Below are 23466 nucleotides of genomic sequence, written 5' to 3'. Positions count from 1 at the left end.
TAATAATGCTGTGTTAACGTTGTATTTAACCACGTTTATACATGCCTTTGGTAATTTTAGATGCGTTTTTCATACATCTAGAAAAGCCAATCATTTTTAAATAACCATCTGCGACCTTAACATTATGACAACACAAAATGTATTAGGTTATTTTTCAGTTTTGTGCTTTATTAGCAGTTCAATATGTACAGTAACGGTTGTTTGAAGTTAAAGTTGAGTTTAAAGTGAATTACTGAATGAATATGTTGAGCATTTATTACGTTTTTTATGTACTCAGTTATTTGTATATGTACAACTATTTTTTGCTGCTCCCCTGTCAGTTTAGTTCTAATTATTTGAGATTAAGATGTTCTTCGGGTTAGAATATTATTTACTACAAAATCAAAATGTACATACATCATACACACATACACATATATATATATATATATATATATATACATACTGTATATACATACATATACTGTATATACATATAATACTCACTACATAGCCAACACTACATATACACACTACATAGCCAAAAGAACTCGCTTGTAGTTCTACAATTACTGACTGTAGTCCATCTGTTTCTCTGCATGCTTTGTTAGCTCCCTTCATGCTGTTCGTCAATGGTCAGAACCCCCACAGAGCAGGTATTATTTAGGTGGTGGATCATTCTCAGCACTGCAGTGACACTGCCATGGTGGTGGTGTGTTATTGTGTGTTGTGATGGTATGAGTGGATCAGAAACAGCAGTGCTGCTGGAGTTTTAAAATACAGTGTCCACTCACTGTCCACTCTATTAGACACTCCTACCTAGTTGGTCCACCTTGTAGATGTAAAGTCAGAGACGATCGCTCATCTATTGCTGCTGTTTGAGTCGGTCATCTTCTAGACCTTCATCAGTGGTCACAGGACACTGCCCACAGGGTGCTGTAGGCTGGATATTTTTGGTTGGTGGACCAATCTCAGTCCAGCAGTGAGGTGTTTAAAAACTCAGCACTGCTGTGTCTGATCCATTCATACCAGCACAACACACACTAACACCATGTCAGTGTCACTGCAGTGCTGAGAATGATCCACCACCCAAATAATACCTGCTCTGTAGTGGTCCTGTGGGGGGTCTGACCACTGAAGAACAGGGTGAAAGCAGGTTAAAAAGTATGTAGAGAAACAGATGAACTACAGTCAGTAATTTTAGAACTACAGAGTGCTTATACATGATAAGTTTTTCAGGATGAACTCAAGTTCATATGCATGTATAAATAGCTGGAGGTAATATTGTTATTGAACATTTTAAACTAGTTAGAATTTTGCTAAACCAGATTTTGCCACTGTCTCCATTAATTAATAGGAATTATAAAGCCAAGTGAACTTCATGACAGCAGGGCTGAGTGGTGATTTAAGACAATGCAGAGGATTACTGCATAAGTTGCTCCATGCTGCAAGACAGAGCTGACAAGAGCATGATTGAAATGATAGATATTTAGAGCAGCTATATTATACAGATATACAGATATATTTTATCTAATTTTACCTTTATTATTAAAAAGTTATTGTGAACATTATTTACTGATTTGTACAGCATTGTTACCTGTTTTACTCAGGTGCAGTGTGACAGTAGATGGGTACATTTTAATGTGCAGAATATAACAAATCACACCCAAAATACATATGTAAAAAATGTAGACACATCCACCAGAGACTCAGGATGTGTTGTTGTTAATAAACTAGTTTAAAAATTACACAATTATTTGAGATGTATGGGCTGTATAGTGGCTCAGTGGGTAGCTTTGTTGATTCACAGCAAGAAGGTCCTGGGCTCCATTTACAGGTGGATTCTTTCTGTGAGGAGTTTGCATGTTCTCCCCATGTGTATGTGGGGGGTTTTTTCCGGGTGCTCTAGTTTTCTCCCACAGTCCAAAGACATGCAAGTGAGGTAAATTGAAGATACAAAACTGTCTCTGACTGTGTTTGATATTAAATGTGTGAACTAATAAATCTTGTGTAATGAGTAACTACCTGCCCTGTCATGAATGTAACCATGATGTTAAAATCCTAATAAATAAATTAAAAATTAAGATAAATGTCTGAGAGACAGGTCAATAAATCAAGTGTGCTACCTATCATTTGTAATAAAATATAAGCCCATCGAGATGTGCTAACACTATTTATAATAAGACATAGATCTATCGAGATGCGCTGTCTATTGTTTATAATAATATACATACCTATCGAGATGTCCTACCTATTGTTTATAATAATATACATACCTATCGAGATGTGCTACCTATTGTTTATAATAAGATATAGAGCTATCGAGATGTGCTACCTATAGTTTATAATAAGATACATACCTATCGAGATGTCCTACCTATTGTTTATAATAAGATACATACCTATCGAGATGTCCTACCTATTGTTTATAATAATATACATACCTATCGAGATGTCCTACCTATAGTTTATAATAAGATACATACCTATCGAGATGTCCTACCTATTGTTTATAATAAGATATAGAGCTATCGAGATGTCCTACCTATTGTTTATAATAAGATACATACCTATCGAGATGTGCTACCACTAGTTATAATAAGATACCTATAATTTATAATATGATAGACATAATTTTAATAAGAATAGATCGATAAAACTTAAATATTTACTACAGGAATACATTTCGATAGGGTAGGACAAATCGACAGATAGATCTATAAATCTGCGCTACGGTAGGAAGTTTCGATAGGGTAGGACAAATCGACAGATAGATCTATAAATCTGCGCTACGGTAGGAAGTTTCGATAGGGTAGGACAAATCGACAGAACACCGGCCGGCTTTGCGAGTCTATACACGTCGGAAGTGAAAGCCAAAAATGTTAAATGTTCTAAAGCTTTCGCTTTGTATCCCTCGTGTTTGTGTAGTTCTTTTGGTGTATTGTCTAAACAAGTGAAGGATTTTGTCAGGAAAAGCGCGATGTGGCTTGATGTGAGTGGGCTGTAAATATGTTTTACATGTCTGTTAATGAGCAGCAGGGCGTGCTTTAGGAAGCTGTACAACAGGTATAACACTTTCTGTCTTCACTCGTAACGAGCACGGCTCTACACTGAGCTCCTTCACTCCACTGCTGTTCCATCGACACTTTAAATATATCACTCCAGAGGTAAGTTCTTTTCTTTATCTTGAACTTGCATTTTTTGTACTTATGTGTTTTCGAGTAGAGTACAGGTGAGGAGATTCCCTGACAGGCTGTGTAAGCTCTCTTTAAATCGTCATTCAGTGAAGGAATTAGTTAAGAGAGCATAAACAGAATACTGACTAATATGTAACGATTAAACGTGTCATGACATGAACAAACAGTGCTAGTATGAACATTTCAGTCCACTTGGTTTGTTACAGTGCGAGAAGTGTTTAACTACACAGTCCAGCCTCATAAGAGTACAAGAAATAGTTCGCCTATTTGGAAATGAGCAAAAATCCTGAACTGAGGAAATTGTATCAGTGCGACCTCTTGTGATCATATGATATTTAAAATCAGACATTTACATGTTCTTTCTGAAAGTACTTTACCCATAAAACGATTTTTAAAGCTGAAAATCGAGTTTACATGTAAATATTTATCAAAGCTGATAGCAAGTTTACATGTTTACAAGTTTACAGGCCATCTCCCTCCTAAATATAAAGCTGATAGCAAGTTTACAAGTTTACAGGCCATCTCCCTCCTAAATATAAAGCTGATAGCATGTTTACAAGTTTACAGGCCATCTCCCTCCTAAATATAAAGCTGATAGCATGTTTACATGTTTACAAGTTTACAGGCCATCTCCCTCCTAAATATAAAGCTGATAGCATGTTTACATGTTTACAAGTTTACAGGCCATCTCCCTCCTAAATATAAAGCTGATAGCATGTTTACATGTTTACAAGTTTACAGGCCATCTCCCTCCTAAATATAAAGCTGATAGCAAGTTTACATGTTTACAAGTTTACAGGCCATCTCCCTCCTAAATATAAAACTGATAGCATGTTTACATGTTTACAAGTTTACAGGCCATCTCCCTCCTAAATATAAAGCTGATAGCAAGTTTACATGTTTACAAGTTTACAGGCCATCTCCCTCCTAAATATAAAGCTGATAGCAAGTTTACATGTTTACAAGTTTACAGGCCATCTCCCTCCTAAATATAAAGCTGATAGCATGTTTACATGTTTACAAGTTTACAGGCCATCTCCCTCCTAAATATAAAGCTGATAGCAAGTTTACATGTTTACAAGTTTACAGGCCATCTCCCTCCTAAATATAAAGCTGATAGCAAGTTTACATGTTTACAAGTTTACAGGCCATCTCCCTCCTAAATATAAAGCTGATAGCAAGTTCACATGTTTACAAGTTTACAGGCCATCTCCCTCCTAAATATAAAGCTGATAGCAAGTTTACATGTTTACAAGTTTACAGGCCATCTCCCTCCTAAATATAAAGCTGATAGCAAGTTTACATGTTTACAAGTTTACAGGCCATCTCCCTCCTAAATATAAAGCTGATAGCATGTTTACAAGTTTACAGGCCATCTCCCTCCTAAATATAAAGCTGATAGCAAGTTTACATGTTTACAAGTTTACAGGCCATCTCCCTCCTAAATATAAAACTGACAGCATGTTTACATGTTTACAAGTTTACAGGCCATCTCCCTCCTAAATATAAAACTGACAGCATGTTTACATGTTTACAAGTTTACAGACCATCTCCCTCCTAAATATAAAGCTGATAGCATGTTTACATGTTTACAAGTTTACAGGCCATCTCCCTCCTAAATATAAAGCTGATAGCAAGTTTACATGTTTACAAGTTTACAGGCCATCTCCCTCCTAAATATAAAGCTGATAGCAAGTTTACATGTTTACATGTTTACAAGTTTACAGGCCATCTCCCTCCTAAATATAAAGCTGATAGCAAGTTTACATGTTTACAAGTTTACAGGCCATCTCCCTCCTAAATATAAAGCTGATAGCATGTTTACATGTTTACAAGTTTACAGGCCATCTCCCTCCTAAATATAAAACTGATAGCATGTTTACATGTTTACAAGTTTACAGGCCATCTCCCTCCTAAATATAAAGCTGATAGCAAGTTTACATGTTTACATGTTTACAAGTTTACAGGCCATCTCCCTCCTAAATATAAAGCTGATAGCATGTTTACATGTTTACAAGTTTAAAGGCCATCTCCCTCCTAAATATAAAACTGACAGCATGTTTACATGTTTACAAGTTTACAGACCATCTCCCTCCTAAATATAAAGCTAATAGCAAGTTTACATGTTTACAAGTTTACAGGCCATCTCCCTCCTAAATATAAAACTGATAGCAAGTTTACATGTTTACAAGTTTACAAGCCATCTCTCTCCTAAATATAAGACTGACAGCATGTTTACATGTTTACAAGTTTACAGACCATCTCCCTACTAAATATAAAACTGATAGCAAGTTTACATGTTTACAAGTTTACAGGCCATCTCCCTCCTAAATATAAAGCTGATAGCAAGTTTACATGTTTACATGTTTACAAGTTTACAGGCCATCTCCCTCCTAAATATAAAGCTGATAGCAAGTTTACATGTTTACAAGTTTACAGGCCATCTCCCTCCTAAATATAAAGCTGATAGCATGTTTACATGTTTACAAGTTTACAGGCCATCTCCCTCCTAAATATAAAACTGATAGCATGTTTACATGTTTACAAGTTTACAGGCCATCTCCCTCCTAAATATAAAGCTGATAGCAAGTTTACATGTTTACATGTTTACAAGTTTACAGGCCATCTCCCTCCATAAAGCTGATAGCATGTTTACATGTTTACAAGTTTAAAGGCCATCTCCCTCCTAAATATAAAACTGACAGCATGTTTACATGTTTACAGACCATCTCCCTCCTAAATATAAAGCTAATAGCAAGTTTACATGTTTACAAGTTTACAGGCCATCTCCCTCCTAAATATAAAGCTGATAGCAAGTTTACATGTTTACAAGTTTACAGGCCATCTCCCTCCTAAATATAAAGCTGATAGCATGTTTACATGTTTACAAGTTTACAGGCCATCTCCCTCCTAAATATAAAGCTGATAGCAAGTTTACATGTTTACATGTTTACAAGTTTACAGGCCATCTCCCTCCATAAAGCTGATAGCATGTTTACATGTTTACAAGTTTAAAGGCCATCTCCCTCCTAAATATAAAACTGACAGCATGTTTACATGTTTACAAGTTTACAGACCATCTCCCTCCTAAATATAAAGCTAATAGCAAGTTTACATGTTTACAAGTTTACAGACCATCTCCCTCCTAAATATAAAGCTAATAGCAAGTTTACATGTTTACAAGTTTACAGGCCATCTCCCTCCTAAATATAAAGCTAATAGCAAGTTTACATGTTTACAAGTTTACAGGCCATCTCCCTCCTAAATATATAAATGACTGAAAATCAGTGGCGGTTCTGGGGGGGTCTGGGGGGTTCTGCAAAGCATGCAGAGAAACAGATGGACTACCTTCAGTAATTGTGAAACTTTAAAGTGCTTCTATATGGTAAGTGGAGCTGATAAAATGGACAGTGAGTGTAGGAGCAAGGAGGTGGTTTTAATGTTATGGCTGATTGGTGTATATGCTTTGGAAGCTGGGGTCAGAGTACAGGGGTAGCTCTATCCACTAACCTATCACTGTCTCTAGAAAACAAAGCATGTTATTTTATGGTTATGCCATATTAAATATCCTAATGTCATATGTGCCATAAAAGAAGAACATCTTGCTGAATTACTTTGATGGAAATATTAACTTCTTTAAATTATTGAAGTTTGGAATTCTTAACTACAAGTGCAAAAAACCTACACAGAATCATAACAGCCCTCTTATTCCAAAATGCATTTAAAGTCACATTCATTTCAATGAGTAATACTGAAAACAGTAACATATCTTTCTTGTAATGATGGAGAATTAGGTAACAATTTCAAACTTGTTTACAACCCTTTTTTTATTTTAATGGATTCAAATTTTAAATGTTTAAAAGCCGGTTGATGGTGGTTTAGATAGATGGACCCAAATTTCCATGAGGAAGATTTACTGCAACCACAGACACAGCAAAACAAAATAAACAGTACAAAAAGGCAGGACGGTACACGAATAATGGAATACTAATCTTTTATGACAGGAGAAAAGATCTTTCACTTTCGGTAAGTGTGGCACTAAAATGCTCAGCATAGCATACCACCCATCTAAATACTACTGATGTAATATTGCAATAAATCACCCTTTTATTTCCAATTTCCAACCAAGAAAAAGAAACATGCCATTCAAGTGGGAATTAATACTAGGAAACTCTGAATGGTCTACTCAACCCTGAGTTAGATGGGATAACTGATTTCACTTTAGATCAAATTAACAGACTGATATACAGTGCTGTGAAAAAGTATTTGCCCTTCCCTATTCTTCTTTTTTCTACTGTTCCTGTCAGGCGCTGGCCCTCTAATTAACTCATTCCTAATCTTGTTCATCTATGTCGCTCCAGCAATAACCGCAGCATCTTCATCTCTGCCACCCCCAGCTCCCTCTCCTGTCTATTTGTCAGTGCTTCTGCCTCCAAGCCAAACAACATAGCATGTCTCACTACTGTCTTGTTATCTTTTCCTTTTACTCTAGCAGATACCCTTCTGTCACAAATCATGCCTACCACTCTTCCAAATTTCTTTTTGCATATATGATAAACTACTTTAAATATTAGACAAAGACAATCCAAGTAAGCACAACATGCCTTTTAAATGATTATCTTATTCCTGAATGTAGAACATTTTTCCCTTACTCTTCCTCCTTTTCATCCTTGGCCCAACAGTAGCACAAGTTCCACCAGTACCCTGCGGACCAAAAGTACTCGAAGCGGATGACCAATCCAGTATGTAAAAAGGATTTTTGATCCGCGTGTTTGATTTGGCATAGTTGATACCCCTTCATGATGCAACCCTCCCAATTTACCTGGGTTTTGGACCAGCACTAAAGGTGCACTGATGGGTGCACCCCCAATGGATAGTGTATATATACTACGTAATGGAAAGCCTTCCTAGAACAGGGTGGCAACTCCATAGTGATGCCCATGGTTTTGAAACGGGATGGTTAACAAGCTTATGGTCAGGTGTCAACATACCGCATGTCTTTTAGTGCTTGTGAGTGTGTTTAATAAACATCCCAGTCAGACTTATTTGAGCTCAAAGAAAAATCTAGGATGCAACAGCATCGGGCTATAATATAAAGTGCATTTCTATGTAATCCAATGCATGGTGCAAAAACAATACATTGCACAACAGACTATACAGTCTGAGTAAGCAGCTTATATAACCTGCCCTGCACTATCCATTTGGAATAATATTGACCAAAGAATGTGAGGATGGTTTAGCATTTGCATGCATAATGCTCACCGCCTGTAAAATAATGGATTGTCTCTCAGTTCCCAGTGTTCATTATGTTGTTTTATTACAACTTAGTAATAAACTGGAATGCACCCATGGTCTGGATGCAACAGCTTGACACTTATAGTATTTTAAAATAATGGAATTGGATTTTGATCTCTAAGCTGTAAGCACTGCATGTCTTTTCCTTTTGTTTTCATTTTATGTAGATCGGAGTAGATTTAGAGGAATGTTTATATCTTGTGTAAAAGCACATTTTAGTGGGTGGATCGAAATCGCGTTGCTCATCCAATCCGCTTCCCCAGTGATGGTGTATTACGATGCCTGTTCGAGCATCTCTGACAGAACAGATAGTATTTGGCAGGACTGGCGGGCACAGGACCGAGGACGCCGATTTTCTTCCAGTATCTAAGCAAAGCCTAAAGTGTCGTTTTGTATTAATTTAATAGGGATATTTGACTAGCGTGCATGAATGGAGGCAGAAGGTGATGCAAATTGTCCGAGGGCGAGTGAAGATGCCCACTCGGGTGAGTTACCTTACTAAAGCTGCTGTTGCTTGAATTTTGAGTGTTTGGCAATCCATCCGATGTCAGTTCAATTTAAGGACAACACTTTCAGATGACAGCTTTGTTTTCTGTTTTTTTCGGAAACGGTTTACATTTATACTTAACACAAAATGTATTTAGTATTAAATTCCGAAGCTTTTGAGTTAAGCGTGCGCGTCAGTGTTGAACTAAAATGTAAAAAAATGTTGGTTGAACGTGAACACCGCACGAGTTTATTCAATTCTTCCATATGCCGTTTTATTTCATTCATTTCTTCGTGGCTATCCGCTTCAATCCGGTTAGGGTCACGCGTGGTCGGTCCACATTTACTTACACACTAAAATCGCAGGATAATTTGAGGTAGTACACTCAGATGTTGCATGTTTTAGAGATAGAAGGAACGGAAGAAAGGAACACTCCACACAGCTACGGTAAATAGAGGAGAGAATCGAACCTCAGCACCCATTGTGCTAGGAGAGTTTCCAATGTCTGCGTGGGTTTCCTCTAGATACCTGACATTACTCCCATCTCCCAGATACCTGCAAGAGGTGGTTGCACCAAATTGCCCCCAGGTGTCCAGGTGTAAGTGACTGTTAATGCCCTGCTCCATGAGATGACAATAAATGAATGATCAAATGATGATGAATGATGTGTAGGCACACTGCAACACCTGGTGGTACACTGGTAATCTGATGGTGGTCTGATTATTTTCTTTTGTCATTGTTTGTGATGAGTTTAGTATTTTCTCCCCTACCTCCTAAAATATGACAGTACTGTAAATTGCTCCTAGGTCTCAGCCAGTATGTGATGTCCTGAAATGAACTGCATGTTGTCAAGGGTGTGTCAGCTCATCTTTGCACTGGTACTTTACGATTAACGACAGACCTGACTCACTCGGGACCAGGATGAAGTGGTTAGTGGTTAGTGAAAATAAATAAACGACTGTATTTTGGAATTTGGGGGAAATAACCATGTATCGTAGATACAGTCATATGTATTAATGTTTGTAAAATGAGATGTAGTTTTCAGTCCATTTCAGTCTTTCTTAAGATTCATGTCAAAAATACATGACCTGCATCATATTATTTTACAGTACCTCTTTTATTTGACCACATTGTCAATAAATGTAAATAAAATACATTTAAGGCATTTGTGCATCCCAGACTCCAAAACCTTCAGGTGGCGTCATGTCCAATATCACAGAAATGTCCAAAATCACTGCTCCATCTTAGAGTGACCAGCTTGCACAGAACATCCCAGATAGGACGGCAACATTGCAATGATTTTCCATGTACCTTTGCATAATAAATTCACCAGCATAATTAATTAAAATCTGAAAATGTGTGTTCTTGAACAGTATTTCAATAGTTTTTAATTACACATACAATTAGGATGGAATTCAATGTTCTACTGGCATGGCTCTGTTAAATGCAAATCTATTACATCAGACATTTTTGTGAGCTTTTTAGTTGTAGGTGTCTTTATATACAACTTTCTCTGTCGGTTTGTCAGTTTAGTTTGTCGAACATGGGCAGAACCTTCCATACTATATTCTGACAATAATTAATTAACCATTTTTTAGATGTATTTTACCTATGGTTGTAACTGGTAGCTTTATAGCATTATCCACTTCTATTGTATAATAATGTCTATTTATAATTGTGACTATAATAATGACTAATATAATAATGACTAAATATAATATTATAGGCAATAGTGTCTTTGGACTTGGGATGTACATATGATTATAAAATAACTTAAATACACCTGGTTGTTGGTGGCACCTTAATTGCTGCAGAGTGTCCAAAGCCACATTTCACTGACTCATATTCAGCACTATAAAGGCAAGAAATCACATGTTTTACTCAATATCTTTTTTTTTTTTTTTTTAAATACACTATACACCGATCAGCCATAACATTAAAACCACCTCCTGGTTTCTACACACACTGTCCATGTTGTCAGCACCACTTACCATATAGAAGCACTTGTAGTTCTACAATTACTGACTGTAGTCCATCTGTTTCTCTGCATTCTTTGTTAGCCCCCTTTCATGCTGTTCTTCACTGGTCAGGACCCCCACAGAGCAGGTATTATTTAGGTGGTGGATCATTCTCAGCACTGCAGTGACACTGACATGGTGGTGGTGTGTTAGTGTGTGTTGTGCTGGTATGAGTGGATCAAACACAGCAGCGCTGCTGGAGTTTTTAAACACCTCACTGTCCCTGCTGGACTAAGAACAGTCCACCAACCAAAAATATATCCAGCCAACAGCGCCACATGGGCAGCGTCCTGTGACCACTGATGAAGGTCTAGAAGATGACCAACTGAAACAGCAGCAATAGATGAGCGATCGTCTCTGACTTTACATCTACAAGGTGGACCAACTAGGTAGGAGTGTCTAATAGAGTGGACAGTGAGTGGACACGGTATTTAAAAACTGCAGCAGCGCTGCTGTGTCTGATCCACTCATACCAGCACAACACACACTAACACACCACCACCATGTCAGTGTCACTGCAGTGCTGAGAATGATCCACCACCCAAATAATACCTGCTCTGTAGTGGTCCTGACAATTGAAGAACAGCATGAAAGGGGGGTAACAAAACATGCATAGAAACAGATGGACTACAGTCAGTAATTGTAGAACTACAAAGTGCTACCATATGGTAAGTGGAGCTGATAAAATGGACAGTGAGTGTAGAAACAAGGAGGTGGTTTTAGTGTTATGCCTGATCGATGTATATCTACAACATAAAGTCAGCTCTCCCAGTTATTGGGTTTGGGTGTTTGAGTTACCAATGTTGCTAAAAGGTTTTAAAAATCAAGGTTATTTCTGCCTGGTGCCCAGGGGTCGATAAAAGCATTTTGACCGTATGAATAAACTTCATTGCCCAGCACAGAGCCCTGACCTCGGCCCCACCTAAGGTCTTTCAGATTATTTTGAATGTCAGTTGGGAACCAGGCCTTCTAATGCGTGACCATACAAATGCTCTTTTGACTAAACAGACACAGATTCCAAATCTAATGGAATCTTTTTCCAGAAAGGTGGTTGCTGTTATATCTGCCAAAAGGTTAGAGGTGGCGGAGGAAACTCCATATTAATGCCTGTTGTTTTGGAATCAGATTTTCAACTTCAAATTTTGAAGTGTAGACTGTTGATCTTACTTTTTATCAGTGAATGAATACATTGTTTGGCCTTCTCTTTGTCAACCACCTGTATATCCACATTTTTGTAACATTTCTTTTTCTCTGGTTGGTTCAGTGACTCTAAAATACATTTTATCTGTGATTTAACGGAGTGTAACGAGCAGTATGAAGTAGCCACATCTCTATTGCAACATAAAACTTACATACAGCTATGTGTAGCTTCTGCAGCATTTCTGATTAACAACCCACTGCCTGTCCTTTAAGTAATTTTACTTAAGTAATGTACTTTCCTCTGGTCCTGTCAGGTGGAACCTCGTTGGTTCACAACAGCCCGGACGATCCCGGAAGAGCTCAACAGCTGGGAGAAGAGGCAGAGATGTGGGGGAATGACCAGTACGACTCTGTTCCAGGAGAGGACATGGGGTCCAACCTAGATGATTTAAAAACTCCTGAGGATGGTTTAGAGAACGAGGATGATTCTATAGTAAGTCAGATCTGGTGAGAATATGTTTACCATTCTGTAAGGTTGTACTAAGCTGTAAAGCGGTGAAATGTGTTAAAATGCTTTATAGGCATTATTCTGGACCGTTTTCATTTTTAGATTTAAGAGTGTGTTTGTGGCAATTTGTGCCTATTTTGTAAAATACGCAAAATGACACAGGATCTAATGATGGACCTGAAGGACCTCCTGGTTTCCAACCAACATTCTTACTCATCCTAAATGGCTTTAATGGGAGGGAGGAATGCTGTTGGAGTTTCCCCTGCTCAAACCATGTCTTTGTTGAGAGTGGATTTTTGACTTCATGCTGTTAGTGTGTGAATTAATTCCAGTGTGTGAAATTGACTCAGAATTAACCTTCAGGTTTATTGTCTGGAATTAAAGAATTACCTTTTGGAAAAGACTTCCAGCAGAGACGCAAAATTGAACGGTCATGGTGGGCGAATTAATTAATTGGGCGAAAGGCAGGAAACAACTCGGACAGGTCAGCAGTGCTGGTCGCATGCCCAGCTAAATAGGGGGTTGCACCAGGGAGCACATCAGGCTTAAAAACTGTGCCAAACCAAACTTGCGGTTGAATGATCCACTGTGGTGGCGACCCCTAACAGGAGCAGCCGAGTCTTTAAAAAGCTATCGATATCAGTCTGTATTGTTGTGTAGGGTTCTGTGTTCTTTTTCCATAGCATGGCTTTGTTCAAACTTAAGCAAAGTGATATACTACAATGTTTATAGCTAGTTAAATGCATGCAAACATGCCTCCATTTTTGTTCTCGTGCTCTTATTTGTTGTACCATTTTTTCCTTCTTTTTTTTCACTGCGTATTTGCACAGCTTGGGATTTGCATGTAAATTTTGTATTTGTTTGCATGCTTTTGGGTTTGGCTCTGTGTATAAAGCGTATAAAATTTTAGGCGAAACTATGCAAACATTGAAAACAAATCCACCCCCGCTCAGGTGGCGCAGCGGTAAAAGACACGCGCTGCAACCAGAGCTGGATTTCGAAGGAGCGTCGTTTCGAATCCAGCTCTGCCTTCACGGTCGAGGCTGGGCGGCTATGGACAACGATTGGCCGGTTGTCCAGGTGGGGGGCGGGACTTGAGACCGTAGGGGATGCTCTCTCTGGTTGGTGGCGCCTGTATGGAGACGGGAGGGGGTGTGGCGGAGTGTGTGATCCTCCGTGCACAGTACTCTGCCACGCTACACTCGTCAAGTGTGGGTGATAAGTTGGTCGATTGGCTGTGCACGTTTCAGAGGAGGCGTGGAACGGCCTCGTCAGCCCCAATCAGGAGCAGGAATCCGCACTAATGAGAGGATGATAGATGGGACGAAAATTGGACGTGCTAAATTAAAAAAAATAATAATAATCCACCCGTCATAAGAAATGCGGAAATGTTTCTTTTAATTTACGATTGTTGGCTATGGTGCTAAAAACTCAATGCTGGCTTGAAACTTCGATTGTCGTATTGAATTGTGACTTTGGGATCAGGTTAGTTTGGATTTACCTCATTGTTCATCATAGTAAAATTTGACTTTGGATTTTTTAGACACCCATTTCAAGCAGTGTCCGTACAGTGGGAATACAACACAGCCAGGGCACCAGTCTAATCATAAAGCGTCATGTAACCCACTTTCTGCAAGTTTTTGAATTGAAACACACCCAGAGAACCTAGGAAAGACTTGACAGACACGAGGAGAACATTTCAAACTATTCAGACCGTAACCAAAAGCCAGGATTAAACCCAATGTTGCAGTGCAGCCCCCACTCCATCAGAGCAGCAGTAAAAAACACAATATTTGAATAATGAGTGGGAGCTGCTGTATCTGTCACTGTGCAGTGATTGGTTTGGCTTGTGAATATCTGACTGTAAGCTCAAACATCAAATTCCAAAAACATTGGGCATTACTATGGGGCTTGCGGAGTATGTCCGGGTAAATTTGTGCCTTTTAATCTAAAGAGCTTTTGCAAGGTCAGGGTTTGATGTTGGCTTAGACAACCTGGCTCATAAGTGACATTCCAACTATGTATCCCAAATATGTTTACTGGGGTTAAAGCGCTATGCTGGCCACATATGTTCCTCCATTCCAGGCTCTACAAACCATGCTGGTATTGACCTAGCGTTCTGTACAGGGGCACCTGTGCTGGAACAAAGTTAGTGGCATGTGGTTTTATACACAGATCAGCCATAACATTAAAACCATCCCCTTGTTTCTACACTCACTGTCCATTTTATCAGCTCCACTTACCATATAGAAGCACTTTGTAGTTCCACAATTACTGACTGTAGTCCATTAGTTTCTCTGCATGCTTTGTTAGCCCCCACTAACATGCTGGTGGTGTGTTAGTGTGTGTTGTGCTGGTATGAGTGGATCAGACACAGCAGCGCTGCTGGGGTTTTTAAATACCTTGTCCACTCACTGTCCACTCTATTAGACACTCCTACCTAGTTGGTCCACATTGTAGAAGTAAAGTCAGAGTCGATCGCTCATCTATTGCTGCTGTTTGAGTTGATCATCTTGTAGAGGTCACAGGATGCTGCCCATGGGGTGCTTTTGGCTGGATATATTTGTGGTTGGTGGACTATTTTCAGTCCAGCGGTGACAGTGAGGTGTTTAAAAACTCCATCAGCACTGCTGTGTCTTATCCACTCATGCCAGCACAACACACACTAACACACCACCACCATGTCAGTGTCACTGCAGTGCTGAGAATGATCCACCACCCAAATAGTACCTACTCTGTGGGGGTCCTGACCATTGAAGAACAGCGTAAAAGGAGGTTTAAAAAGTATGTAGAGAAATGGATGGACTACGGTCAGTAACTGTAGAACTACAAAGTGCTTTTATATGGTAAGTGGAGCTGATAAAATGGACAGTGTGTGTAGAAACAAGGAGGTGGTTTTAACGTTATGGCTGATTTGTGTATATTGTACTTTGTAAAAAAAGATATGGCCAGTAGAATGCCGGCAAGTGTCCAAGTTAGAAAGATGAAAATAAAGCACTTGTCATAACAATCACCTTAATTCATTTAAATTAAATGCCTATTTATACATTTTAAGAGAGGATTGTTGGAAGGAGTATATCATCCTTATATTCCAGATTAAAAATACCTCCAGCAGCCCATGTGTTGATTTTTCTTTTTATTTCAAGAAATGCTTTTTGTTTGGTTTTCTTTATTCTAATCCAGCCTGGTATTACTTTCATGTTCTGCAGTAGTGCTGTGTTAAGACTGGATATTGATCTCAGACTTAAATCCAGTGAGTTGCTGTAATTGGTTCGCGCTATGTGTTGCTTGATATTAGTCCCAGACGTCCATCTACAAAGAGAATAAGAGCATCGTTTATTCTTAACCCCTTCTAGTTTCTCAACGCAGCACCTCAGTAAATCATAGAATGCAATTATTTGTGGTGTGATTTGAACTGTAGGCAGCATCATAAATAAGTAAAGCAGAACACAACCGTTTATTGTTTTCCTGCCCACAGGTGCACAGCCATTTTTGTCAGCACAGCCTGTGGTTTGATTTTTCTCTAAGAGCACTGACCATGTTGCAGAGTAGAAGGGAGGCTGAGTGGCTCTCCTGATGAATGTGGTGACATTTTCACACAGCCTATATGCTGGGAAAAACCACGCAGCTGCCAGTCTAGACACAAACGCTGACTTAAATATATCAGTATACACCTCTTTATTGATTTGTTTGTGTTTGGGGTGGCCCCGTGGTGCAGCAAACTCACAGGTCCTGGAGACTTCTCTCTGCTTACTGTTTATGAGGGTTTAGTGTTATCTTTTTAATAAATAGAGCAGCATAAATAGTGACAAAATTGTACATGTGGATGCTTTGTATAGATAATTACCTTCAGACCAATGCTCTTCCATAGTGCAGTAGCAGTGGCTAATGGAAATAAATTGAGCTAAATTGACTATTTTAAAAATAACTAAAAGCCTCCATATGCAACAGATAGTTCTCCATATATGCTCTTCCATTAACAACATTATTGATTTTGGACCTGTTAGTGGCTCAGTGGAGTTTAAGAGGCTTAAAAAACACTACATTTTACGTAGTGTCATTGGTAAACTATCAGATTAATACGAGTCTTGGCAAATCATGTGGAATAAAACTCAAGTAAATCCACAGCCCTAAAAAAATGTAAAAATAAAAATATGTTTGTTTGCTTGTTTATTAGGATTTTAACGTCATATTTTACACTCTTGGTTACATTCATGACAGACAAGGTAGTTACTCATTACACAAGATTCATCAGTTCACAAGTTTATATTAAACACAGTCACGGACAATTTTCTATCTCCAATTCACCTCACTTGCACGTCTTTTGGACTGTGGGAGAAAACCGGAGCACCCGGAGTAAACCCACGCAGACATGGGGAGAACATGCAAACTCCACACAGAAAGGACCCAGACTGCCCCACCTGGGGATCGAACCCAGGACCTTCTTGCTGTGAGGCGACAGTGCTACCTACTTAGCCAACGTGCCGCCCAAATAAAAATAAATGAATTGTTGTTAACAATCTGGTGCTATAATGAATGTTGGTGGGTTTTTGTTATTGTAATGTTCTTTATGACCAAAAGAATGCAGTATTGTTTGGTTTACATACACATACTTTACTCAAAACCACGATCATCACAAAATAACATAGAATAATTCAACTTATTATAATTTTACATTGCAGGCCTGCAGCACATTTCAAAAAAGTTGGGACGATTTAGGGCTAGTAATGAGGTAAATACTCAATACTGATGTGATTTCAAATTGGTAATATCAGTAGGTGATTGGAATCATGATTGGAACAAAAGCAGTATCCACGAAAGATGTAAATTTATTCAAGGAAAGTCAAACAATAGTTTGTTTATGACTATGCATTATCAAGAGAGCAATAATAATATACATGGCACCCAATAGAAAACATCTATAGACAGTAAAGGGTCTGGCAAATGAATCAAACACTTTATTTATAGTATAAACATTATCTCAATAGTAAAATGTGGCTGTGAAAGTGCTTTGCTGCATCAGCAGCTGGATGACTTCTATAGGCAATAACAACGGTAATTCATAAGAGGGCAGTTACTTTTTAACATTAATTTATTTACTATTCTATTCTATTCATATTGTGTTGATGATGATGACTTTAAATGATCTCATGGGGTGCCTTGTAAAGTAAAAATCCATGTTGAGAATGATGTGCTGACATGTACTACCTCTCTCAGCCATGTCTTCTTTCTGCCCACCAGTTTCTAACCGTTCCAGGCAAGACGACTCAACATTCGAACCTGGGGCCATATTTTCTGGACGGGCAAAGGCGTGCCGATTACGTTTTAACCTACCATGTAGAGAAACCCCAGTACACCGACCAAGACTCTTCCAACACCTGTTTTAAGAGAGTGAAAACCTGCCTTTGCTGTTCTAATAAACACAGCTCAGCTAACTTTGCTCCTCAAGATGACCCAGAAAACCCTGAGAACGATGAGCGAATCATCAGAAAGGAGTTTGAACAAAAGCTTATGGAGATGGGACTTGAGCTGGAGAAGGATGAGGAAGAGGTGAGGTTTCATTTTGTCAGTGTTTTATGAGTTTGCAGTGCTTTTGTGTCCTTGTTTCACTTCAGAATCTGGTAAACTGAACGTTGCATTTCTTCATTAAGAAATTATGTGATTAAGATGTTAAAGACGATGTGACAAATACATCCACCAATTACTTAATTAGGAAGGACATCTGTCTCGAATTTTATGTCTATAAGATTTTGGTCTGTTCCATTTATGCTGCCAGTCTTTGGTTCTGCCAAAATCTAAAGGTGCTCTATTGGATTTAGTTCTGGTGATTGGGAAGGTTATTGAAGTACACTGAACACATTTCATGTTCATGGAACTAGTTTAAAACAACTTATGCTTTGTGACTTGTGGTAAAGCGCATAAGTAAACTGGTGACCTGGTGAAATCCTCTTTACCTGGACACTTTACCAAATTCAGCTTCACACTGCAATTCTTCAGGTATCTTGTTCACACATGACCTAGTATATATGATGTGATATAAAACAAACCCACATACTATAAATCGGTAGAATTTAAATTGAAAATTAATTTCTGATTTATTCAGTTTAGCAGAAAAAATATTTGCTGGGCTCTTTCACTAGCACAGCAGCACTGGGATTCTGAACTCCCAGAGTTACTCCCTGGTTAGTAGCCCAAGGTGCCTGTGCAGAAGTGGAGGAACGTGGAGATCAGTGTGTGACTCTCCGTGCGCGACACTGGCCGAAGTTCGGGCAAATAAGAAGGGGTCGTGGACTACGCACGCGTCGGAGGCAGCGAGTGTCAGGCAAATACACTGATCAGCCATAACATTAAATCAGACACAGCAGCGATGCGTGAGTTTTTAAATACCGTGTCCACTCACTGTCCACTCTATTAGACCTATGCCCCTATAATTATAATACCTATAATTCTACATAATGCAGCTTTCATTTTAATTTAATTGTCAGTTGTGGCCACAGTTAATTTAGATATCTCTCTAACCAACTGTCTGCTTGTTTTTATTACTGACTGCACTTAGCAAGCTGTTGGCTACTCTCCACCCTCCAGCACTGAAACCGTGTTTGCTTGTTAATAACAGCAATTATTTAAAAAGGACACAACCACATAATTATCCATTATTCTATTATTATGTCAGTTTTGTATCTCTTTAAAAGCTGGAATTGTTTTTCACTTGTACACTGAAGGTTTGTACACTTATGTGACCAAAACTATAAGAACACCACACCATGAGCATGCTGGCTATTTTAAAACCATGATCAATAATATGAAGTTGGCCCCAGCTGTAACAGCATTCACTCTTTTTCTGGACAAAATTGTGCCTACTCAGGGAGCATTTTTGAAGTCAGGCCAGGTTTGCATTTGACTTTACAATTTATCCAAAATCAGGGCATTGTTCAAGCGTATTCCTTTACACCTAATTTGTTAAATCATGTGTTAATGGACCACATTTGGATATCTTTACTTTTTTTAGCTCACTTGGTCATTAAACTGTCTGCACTGTCTGTTCTGCTTGCACGATTTTGTTCTGCACCATTCCTGTATCAGACACATTTGCACACTCACACTTTAGTTAGTTGTGTGTCGTTTCATGTAGCACCTGTAGGTCCTGAAGGAATGTTGGTTTACTGTGTACTGTGCCAGTATGTGGTGGAAATGTCAATAAAACTCATTTGACCTGCAAACATTTCATTGCCTGTGGCTCCCTTGCATAGTGTAATGTCAGAACACATACCATAAAAAGCCTTTTTTGGGGGTTTTCAAATACTGGCTGTAGCCCATTTTTTAGTGGATGGATACCCATAGGACCCCCACTGTCCAGATGTTGTTTGGATGGTGGACCATTCTCAACACTGCACTGGTTTTAACATGGTAGTAGTGTTTGTTGTACTGGTATGATTGTTTAACACCTCAGTGTCAGTGCTGTGTGGAGAAATGTGCTCCAATCAAAATATAATGCTAACAGCATGTCCACTGAAAAAAGACATGGTCCAGCATCCAAATCAAATTGGTCAGTTGGGGTTTTATGGTCAGTGAGTGTACATCACCTAGAAAACAACATTCAGGTTCTGCCCTTTGCATTCTGCCACTCTGCCACAGTGCAAGCTGTGCAGCCTGCATGACCATTGTTGTGCTATCATTTTTTGGAAAGGATATCAGCCTTTTATGAATGAGCGTTAAAATATCACCCATTTAAGTAAATTCCAAAAGAGGAATGACAGGCTTGTGTTTTGTACTATAGAGGAACAGAATGCGGTGGTTGAGTCGGTACAGACAGGGTCAGACATGATGTGTGGGTTTGCTGTTATAACAACAGCAGGACACGAAGCTGATCTTACATAATGCACCCTCAAGCAGGAGAGAAACAAAAGGAATCTCCTGTCTCCATCAACCAGAACACTGCAGAACTGATTCTCATTGTTCTTTGTTGCGTATAGGAATACACTGCATTCAAATTGCAGGATTATCATGTAGGAACATAATTAATGCAAATAGAGAAGTGCAATGTCGGGCTAACACTTTTTTTAAAACTCCTTTGTGCATTCTCACATTACTGTAGAGGCGTTTATACATTGGTACTTACTAAGACAATAGACTTACCAACAACCTGTCTGTTAAGGCATTTTAAACAGCTGTTTTGTCTAAATGTATAGCTGACAAAGTCTCATAAATATGTCTGTAGTGCTGAATGATTGTACATAGAGCTTATTAACTGCTCTGCCATATAGACCAGAACTAAAATCATTCACATTATGACCATAGAAAAGTCCACTACTGTACCCACTGCTGCATTGCTCAGAATGAACCTGCGCTTCTATAGCATTGAGAATGGCATCCTGACAAATTATGAAAAAATGCAACCAATGAGAAATCAGTCATGTCTAGCTGAGAACATTTCTGTTTACGTACAGTATTTTTGTTCTTTTTTTTTGCTAGCCTTAAGCTAGGAACTCACCTCCCCCATTAATGCACAGGAAGCCACGTCTTACAGAATGGCTGGTGAAGCCATGTTAGTTTGGTTGCAGTCTACATTATTATGTCTAAATTACGTGACCGTGAACACCTTACCAGGAGCGTAGACAGCACATTCCAGCACCATCTTATCAACCCTGTTCTGACTAACTAGTTTAACTTTGTTAGTGACCACGCAGTTCACTATAGACACAAAATACTAACATTTAAAAAAATATATCATTGTATTAATGACTAATGTAAATGTTTTTAGCATATTCCAGTCATCCTTGAATAAATCATCCATTACCCAACGTTGTTAACTGGCTTTGCTAAATTTATGGTCATGTATTCTATATTCTGGAATTAATGTAATTACAAAATGACTGGCCAAATGACTTATTGATTAAATAAAACAAGTGATTTACCAGGTCACCGGTGGAATTACCTTTCCAGGAGAAATGTGGTCGATTCAGTACTATACCACCCTCATCCATCTTCACAGCATGTTCCTCAAATACACAAAACGCTAATCAGCTAATCAGTCAAGTCAACTTTATTTATATAGCACTTTTTACAATAGACATTGTCTCAAAGCAACTTTACAAAATCCAGGACCAACAGATACAAAAACCCCTGTTGAGCAAGCCGAGGGCGACTGTGGCAAGGAAAAACTCCCTGAAAATTACAGGAAGAAACCTTGAGAGGAACCAGACTCAGCAGGGCCCATCCTTCTTGGGTGGTCTGGAGATTACTCTGTATGAACTCAGTAAAACAAATGTCAAACATGGGCTTTTATGATGGAGTTAAAATTACAAAGTGTTACCCCTGCTGAAAGGGTTTGATCTGTTTGAGGCAGTAAAAAATACACAGATTATTAAACAAATCCGTTCAAGTGATTATTATTATCATTATTATTAGAAATTTACATCATTAACTGTAAGGGGTGTGAAATTATTTCAAAGGTGGATAAATTGTAATCTAGCTTTTAAGATTTGCGTGTCCACAGATCAGGTACGTCTCAGTTTTCAGTAGCAAATGTGTGGTCAAGAATGAAATTGATAGTCAGATTCCATCTTCTGCTGCTCACAGCCGTGAAATCTAATAAGAGACTAATCACGTGCATATTAGAGGGAATATAATAGGATCCAATTTGGGCCATTTTACCTGCAATCTAACTGCAGTATTTTATATAGCTATGATAAGTTCTTAGGGCTCCAGCTAAAACCTAGAGAACACTTTACATAGTTCCTTACATAGTTCTTTGCATATTTAACATGCACCAAATGCAAAACACAAAATATGTTTTCAGCTTGACAGCTTTCCAACTTTTATGGATATAAATACTCTCACATGTCAAGAATGTGGAATCACTCGGGGAGAAATAAGCTTATGCAGTATAAGTTAAGTGTTATGTAGCATCAGGTAAACCTGCTCACTAATTTACCTTGTATGTCATTTACATTTTCAGCATTAAGAAGATGCTTTTATCCGAAGCGACTTACAGTACCGTGACAGTATATTGTCTAAGCAATTGAAGTGTAAGGGCCCAGCAATGGCAACCTGTCAGTGGTGGGGCTTGAACCGGTGACCATTCGATTACCAGTCCAGTACCTTAACCACTAGGCTACAACTGCCAGCAATGTCATGTCCCCTTATGCCCCTAATCTGACCCTTCTGCTACAACCAATTGCCAAACTACCCCCAACATTGTGTAAAAATTGTGGCTAGTGAATTCACGTGTCACGAAGGTGGGAGGTAATCTGCAACCCTTTTCAGCCATCATGGGGTTGGTGCAAGCAGCAGAGGAATAGTAACAACGTATTGGAAATTACAAAATTGGAAATAAAATATAAACAATCTAAAAACTGCAATAAATGTATTTTTTTACAAAATAATTCAAATATAAACATTTAATCTTTCAACATGACTTTGTGTCATAAAACAGACAAATCAATATCATGTAAAGAAAAGATTTGTTGTTGGAAACTTGCAGTGTGAAGTTGTTTTATTAGAAATTTTACTTAAATGGATTGGTTGTGATGAATAAAATAATCCTATTTCAGGGGTTAAGCTGTTATTAGAACTATCCACCCTATAAGTACAATGTTGCTGTTACACTGGGGTCCTCTTTGATTTCCTTTGCTGTCTTTTTTTAGGCTAAAATCCCAGGCGTGGGCTTCCTGAAGATCCATGCACCCTGGCACGTACTCTGTCGAGAAGCTGAGTTTATGAAGCTCAAGATGCCAACTAAAAAAGTATAAGCATTTTCCCAGTTCAATAACGTTACATATATTTGTACATTGAGTGTAGGTTGTACAGTATTCTTTAACCAGTTCTGTTCTGTATGATGTT

At 38.5% G+C, this 23466-nt stretch overlaps 1 protein-coding gene across 1 annotated transcript in view; it reads left to right on the top strand.

Moving 5' to 3' along the window:
• The first annotated feature begins 8901 nt into the window (after positions 1-8901).
• The window catches only part of ano1a (anoctamin 1, calcium activated chloride channel a), a 41815-nt gene continuing 27250 nt past the window's right edge, over positions 8902-23466 (top strand). The window contains exons 1-5 of the mRNA XM_063012489.1: positions 8902-8956; positions 12431-12609; positions 17330-17356; positions 17887-18174; positions 23271-23369. Coding sequence (XP_062868559.1) covers positions 8902-8956; positions 12431-12609; positions 17330-17356; positions 17887-18174; positions 23271-23369 — 648 coding nt within the window. The remainder of the gene's footprint in view (positions 8957-12430; positions 12610-17329; positions 17357-17886; positions 18175-23270; positions 23370-23466) is intronic.

The sequence above is a fragment of the Trichomycterus rosablanca genome, chromosome 17, assembly GCF_030014385.1.
Source record: "Trichomycterus rosablanca isolate fTriRos1 chromosome 17, fTriRos1.hap1, whole genome shotgun sequence".
NCBI classification, from domain to species: Eukaryota; Metazoa; Chordata; class Actinopteri; order Siluriformes; family Trichomycteridae; genus Trichomycterus; species Trichomycterus rosablanca.
Note: the sequence above shows the minus strand (reverse complement) of the source record. Positions and strands in the feature narration are given on the sequence as shown.